The sequence below is a fragment of the Eucyclogobius newberryi genome, unplaced genomic scaffold (genome assembly GCF_026437365.1).
Source record: "Eucyclogobius newberryi isolate DKJ021-1_F unplaced genomic scaffold, fEucNew1.0.hap1 SCAF_45, whole genome shotgun sequence".
Classification (NCBI taxonomy): Eukaryota; Metazoa; Chordata; class Actinopteri; order Gobiiformes; family Gobiidae; genus Eucyclogobius; species Eucyclogobius newberryi.
In genome coordinates this window covers 431254-437500 of record NW_027316112.1, presented here as the reverse complement: position 1 = coordinate 437500, position 6247 = coordinate 431254, and the positions used below count along the sequence as shown (strand labels likewise).

General features: G+C 46.0%; 1 protein-coding gene across 1 annotated transcript in view; it reads left to right on the top strand.

Moving 5' to 3' along the window:
* The window catches only part of LOC140380207 (signal recognition particle subunit SRP54), a 29033-nt gene extending 23027 nt beyond the window's left edge, over positions 1 to 6006 (top strand). Inside the window, exons 14-16 of the mRNA XM_072464370.1 lie at positions 3 to 173; positions 2574 to 2669; positions 5588 to 6006. Of these exons, the coding sequence (XP_072320471.1) occupies positions 3 to 173; positions 2574 to 2669; positions 5588 to 5679 (359 nt within the window). The 3' untranslated portion in view covers positions 5680 to 6006. The remainder of the gene's footprint in view (positions 1 to 2; positions 174 to 2573; positions 2670 to 5587) is intronic.
* Positions 6007 to 6247: the final 241 nt, after the last annotated feature.

Sequence of the window (6247 nt, the reverse complement as noted above, 5' to 3'; positions counted from 1 at the left end):
AGAGCTGGACAGTAAAGACGGGGCCAAACTCTTCAGTAAAATGCCCAACCGGATCCAGCGAGTGGCGCGAGGTTCTGGAGTGGCCACAAGAGACGTCCAGGAGCTGCTCACGCAGTACACAAAGTTCGCCCAGATGGTCAAGAAGATGGGCGGCATCAAGGGGCTCTTCAAAGGTACGCAACTGACCCTGAACCGGGCCTAAGCAGGATAAATTGACTCTGAACCAGGCCTAAGCAGGATAAACTGACTCTGAACCAGGCCTAAGCAGGTTAAACTGACTCTGAACCGGGCCTAAGCAGGATAAACTGACCCTGAACCGGGCCTAAGCAGGATAAACTGACTCTGAACCAGGCCTAAGCAGGTTAAACTGACTCTGAACCGGGCCTAAGCAGGATAAACTGACCCTGAACCGGGCCTAAGCAGGATAAACTGACTCTGAACCAGGCCTAAGCAGGTTAAACTGACCCTGAACCGGGCCTAAGCAGGATAAACTGACTCTGAACCAGGCCTAAGCAGGTTAAACTGACTATGAACCAGGCCTAAGCAGGTTAAACTGACTCTGAACCGGGCCTAAGCAGGATAAACTGACTATGAACCAGGCCTAAGCAGGATAAACTGACCCTGAACCGGGCCTAAGCAGGATAAACTGACTATGAACCAGGCCTAAGCAGGATAAACTGACCCTGAACCAGGCCTAAGCAGGATAAACTGACTGAACCAGGCCTAAGCAGGATAAACTGACTATGAACCAGGCCTAAGCAGGATAAACTGACTGAACCAGGCCTAAGCAGGATAAACTGACTATGAACCAGGCCTAAGCAGGATAAACTGACCCTGAACCAGGCCTAAGCAGGATAAACTGACTATGAACCAGGCCTAAGCAGGATAAACTGACCCTGAACCGGGCCTAAGCAGGATAAACTGACCCTGAACCAGGCCTAAGCAGGATAAACTGACCCTGAACCAGGCCTAAGCAGGATAAACTGACCCTGAACCGGGCATAAGCAGGATAAACTGACCCTGAACCAGGCCTAAGCAGGATAAACTGACCCTGAACCAGGCCTAAGCAGGATAAACTGACCCTGAACCAGGCCTAAGCAGGATAAACTGACTATGAACCAGGCCTAAGCAGGTTAAACTGACTCTGAACCGGGCCTAAGCAGGATAAACTGACCCTGAACCGGGCCTAAGCAGGATAAACTGACTCTGAACCAGGCCTAAGCAGGTTAAACTGACTCTGAACCGGGCCTAAGCAGGATAAACTGACCCTGAACCGGGCCTAAGCAGGATAAACTGACTCTGAACCAGGCCTAAGCAGGTTAAACTGACCCTGAACCGGGCCTAAGCAGGATAAACTGACTCTGAACCAGGCCTAAGCAGGTTAAACTGACTATGAACCAGGCCTAAGCAGGTTAAACTGACTCTGAACCGGGCCTAAGCAGGATAAACTGACTATGAACCAGGCCTAAGCAGGATAAACTGACCCTGAACCGGGCCTAAGCAGGATAAACTGACTATGAACCAGGCCTAAGCAGGATAAACTGACCCTGAACCAGGCCTAAGCAGGATAAACTGACTGAACCAGGCCTAAGCAGGATAAACTGACTATGAACCAGGCCTAAGCAGGATAAACTGACCCTGAACCAGGCCTAAGCAGGATAAACTGACTATGAACCAGGCCTAAGCAGGATAAACTGACCCTGAACCGGGCCTAAGCAGGATAAACTGACCCTGAACCAGGCCTAAGCAGGATAAACTGACCCTGAACCAGGCCTAAGCAGGATAAACTGACCCTGAACCGGGCATAAGCAGGATAAACTGACCCTGAACCAGGCCTAAGCAGGATAAACTGACCCTGAACCAGGCCTAAGCAGGATAAACTGACCCTGAACCAGGCCTAAGCAGGATAAACTGACTATGAACCAGGCCTAAGCAGGTTAAACTGACTCTGAACCGGGCCTAAGCAGGATAAACTGACCCTGAACCGGGCCTAAGCAGGATAAACTGACTCTGAACCAGGCCTAAGCAGGTTAAACTGACTCTGAACCGGGCCTAAGCAGGATAAACTGACCCTGAACCGGGCCTAAGCAGGATAAACTGACTCTGAACCAGGCCTAAGCAGGTTAAACTGACCCTGAACCGGGCCTAAGCAGGATAAACTGACTCTGAACCAGGCCTAAGCAGGATAAACTGACTCTGAACCAGGCCTAAGCAGGTTAAACTGACTATGAACCAGGCCTAAGCAGGTTAAACTGACTCTGAACCGGGCCTAAGCAGGATAAACTGACTATGAACCAGGCCTAAGCAGGATAAACTGACTATGAACCAGGCCTAAGCAGGATAAACTGACCCTGAACCAGGCCTAAGCAGGATAAACTGACCCTGAACCGGGCATAAGCAGGATAAACTGACCCTGAACCAGGCCTAAGCAGGATAAACTGACCCTGAACCAGGCCTAAGCAGGATAAACTGACCCTGAACCAGGCCTAAGCAGGATAAACTGACCCTGAACCAGGCCTAAGCAGGATAAACTGACCCTGAACCAGGCCTAAGCAGGATAAACTCTGTTCCAGGAGGGGACATGTCAAAGAACGTGAATCCATCTCAAATGGCCAAACTCAACCAGCAGATGGCCAAGATGATGGACCCCAGAGTTCTGCACCACATGGGTAAGACACGCCGGGAAAGGCACCCTTAACATGTTCTTAATGTGTTCTTAGCATGTTCTTAACGTGTTCATGGCGTGTTCTTAACATGTTCTTAGCGTATTCTTGTCGTGTTCTTGGTGTGTTCTTGTCGTGTTCTTTGTGTGTTCTTAGCGTGTTCTTTGTGTGTTCTTAGCGTGTTCTTGTCGTGTTCTTGGTGTGTTCTTGTCGTGTTCTTGTCGTGTTCTTAGCGTGTTCTTGGTGTGTTCTTGGTGTGTTCTTTGTGTGTTCTTAGCGTGTTCTTAGCGTGTTCTTAGCGTGTTCTTGTCGTGTTCTTTGTGTGTTCTTAGTGTGTTCTTGTCGTGTTCTTCGTGTGTTGGTATGTTCTTGTCGTGTTCTTAGCGTGTTCTTGGTGTTTTCTTGGCGTGTTCTTGGCGTGTTCTTGGTGTGTTCTTGGTGTGTTCTTGTCGTGTTCTTTGTGTTCTTAGCGTGTTCTTTGTGTGTTCTTAGCGTGTTCTTGTCGTGTTCTTGGTGTGTTCTTGTCGTGTTCTTGTCGTGTTCTTAGCGTGTTCTTGGTGTGTTCTTGGTGTGTTCTTTGTGTGTTCTTGGCGTGTTCTTAGCGTGTTCTTAGCGTGTTCTTGTCGTGTTCTTTGTGTGTTCTTAGCGTGTTCTTGTCGTGTTCTTCGTGTGTTGGTATGTTCTTGTGTTCTTAGCGTGTTCTTGGTGTTTTCTTGGCGTGTTCTTGGCGTGTTCTTGGCGTGTTCTTGGTGTGTTCTTGGCGTGTTCTTGGCGTGTTCTTAGCATGTTTAACATGTTCTTAGCGTATTCTTAACGTGTTCTTAATGTGTTCTTTGCATGTTCTTAACATGTTCTTAATGTGTTCTTTGCGTGTTCTTAACATGTTCTTAGCGTATTCTTGGCGTGTTCTTGGCAGGTTCTTGGCAGTTTCTTTGTCTTCTTAGCGTGTTCTTGGCGTGTTCTTGTCGTGTCCTTGGTGTGTTCTTGGCGTGTTCTTAGCATGTTTAACACGTTCTTAACATGTTAGCGTATTCTTGGCGTGTTCTTAACGTGTTCTTGGCGTGTTCTTTGTGTCTTAGCGTGTTCTTGGTGTGCTCTTGGTGTGCTCTTGGTGTGTTCTTGTGCTCTTGTCGTGTTCTTGGCGTGTTCTTGTTGTGTTCTTGTTGTGTTCTTGGCGTGTTCTTGGTGTGTTCTTGGCGTGTTCTTGGCACGTTTAACATGTTCTTAACATGTTCTTAGCGTATTCTTAACGTGTTCTTAACATGTTCTTAATGTGTTCTTAGCGTGTTCTTAACGTGTTCTTGGCATGTTCTTGGCATGTTCTTGTTGTGTTCTTGGCGTGTTCTTGGTGTGTTCTTGGCGTGTTCTTAGCATGTTTAACATGTTAACATGTTCTTGGCGTATTCTTAACGTGTTCTTAACATGTTCTTAATGTGTTTTTTGCGTGTTCTTAACGTGTTCTTTGTGTTCTTGACATGTTCTTGGCATGTTCTTGTTGTGTTCTTGGCGTGTTCTTTGTGTGTTCTTGGCGTGTTCTCAGCATGTTTAACATGTTCTTAGCGTATTAACATGTTCTTAATGTGTTCTTTGTGTGTTCTTGGCATGTTCTTGTGTTCTTGCCATGTTCTTAACCTGTTCTTGGCGTGTTCTTGCCATGTTCTTAGCGTGTTCTTGTCGTGTTCTTAGCGTGTTTTTGGTGTTTTCTTGGTATTTTCTTGGTATTTTCTTGGCGTGTTCTTGGCGTGTTCTTGGCGTGTTCTTGGCGTGTTCTTGGCGTGTTCTTGGCGTGTTCTTGGCGTGTTCTTGGTGTGTTCTTGGCGTGTTCTTAGCGTATTCTTAACGTGTTCTTAACATGTTCTTAATGTGTTCTTTGCGTGTTCTTAACATGTTCTTAATGTGTTCTTTGCGTGTTCTTAACATGTTCTTAGCGTATTCTTGGCAGGTTCTTGGCAGGTTCTTTGTGTCTTCTTAGCGTGTTCTTGGCGTGTTCTTGTCGTGTCCTTGGTGTGTTCTTAGCATGTTTAACACGTTCTTAACATGTTCTTAGCGTATTCTTGGTGTGTTCTTGGCGTGTTCTTGGCGTGTTCTTAGCGTGTTAGCGTGTTCTTGGCGTTTTCTTAACATGTTCTTTGCGTGTTCTTAGCGTGTTCTTAACATGTTCTTGGCGTGTTAGCGTGTTCTTGGCGTGTTCTTAACGTGTTCTTGGCGTTTTCTTAACATGTTCTTGCTGTGTTCTTAGCGTGTTCTTGTTGTGTTGTGTTCTAGTCGTGTTCTTAGCGTGTTCTTGGCGTGTTCTTAACATGTTGTTAGCGTGTTCTTGTCGTGTTGTTGTGTTCTTGGCGTGTTCTAAGCGTGTTTTTGTTGCGTTGTCGGCGTGTTCTTGGTGTGTTCTTGGCGTGTTCTTAGCGTGTTCTTGTCGTTTTGGCGTGTTCTTGGTGTGTTGTCGTGTTCTTGTCGTGTTCTTAGCGTGTTCGTGTTGTGTTGTCGTTTTCTTGGGGTGTTATTAGCGTGTTCTTGTCATGTTGTCGTTTTCTTGGGGTGTTATTAGCGTGTTCTTGTCATGTTGTCGTTTTCTTGGGGTGTTATTAGCGTGTTCTTGTCATGTTGTCGTTTTCTTGGGGTGTTATTAGCGTGTTCTTGTCATGTTGTCGTGTTCTTGGTGTGTTCTTAGCGTGTTCTTGGCGTGTTCTTAGCGTGTTCTTGTCGTTTTGGCGTGTTCTTGGTGTGTTGTCGTGTTCTTGTCGTGTTCTTAGCGTGTTCGTGTTGTGTTGTCGTTTTCTTGGGGTGTTATTAGCGTGTTCTTGTCATGTTGTCGTGTTCTTGGTGTGTTCTTAGCGTGTTCTTGGCGTGTTCTTGTCGTGTTGTTTTCTTGGCGTGTTCTTAGCATGTTCTTGGCGTGTTCTTAGCGTGTTCTCTTTCTGCAGGAGGAATGGCGGGGCTTCAGTCCATGATGCGACAGTTCCAGCAGGGGGCAGCAGGGAACATGAAAGGCATGATGGGATTTAACAACATGTGACCCGCCCAAACATGGACTTCCTCATGCCCACATATGGACTAAAGGCACGCCCACTCACAGGAAGGGGGCTGGGCCAATAAACGCTTTTAAAAAAACAAACCTGGCGTGTTTCAGACGAGTTCAGACTTTTTAATGAAGATGTTTGTTTTATTTAATTTCATGGTTTGTTAAACGAAGCGTTCTGATTGGTCGACAGTATAAACAAGGCTCTGATTGGTCAACAGATGAGGTTTGTTTGAATGGAGCGTTCTGATTGGTCGATGGCTGATCATAATGATATTTGTGACAATATTTTGTCAAAATAAATGTTTATATTCCATCGTTTCACTTCAAGTTTGTCATTTTCACAAAACAAAGAATTATTCAAGAGAAAAAAACAGAAAAAGTTCAGAAGAAACTAAAGACACACCTCAGAGTGTTTAAAGCTCTAAAGACACACCTCAGAGTGTATAAAGCTCTAAAGACACACCTCAGTGGTATAAAGCTCTAAAGACACACCTCAGAGTGTATAAAGCTCTAAAGACACACCTCAGAGCAGTATAAAGCTCTAAAGACACACCTCAGAGTA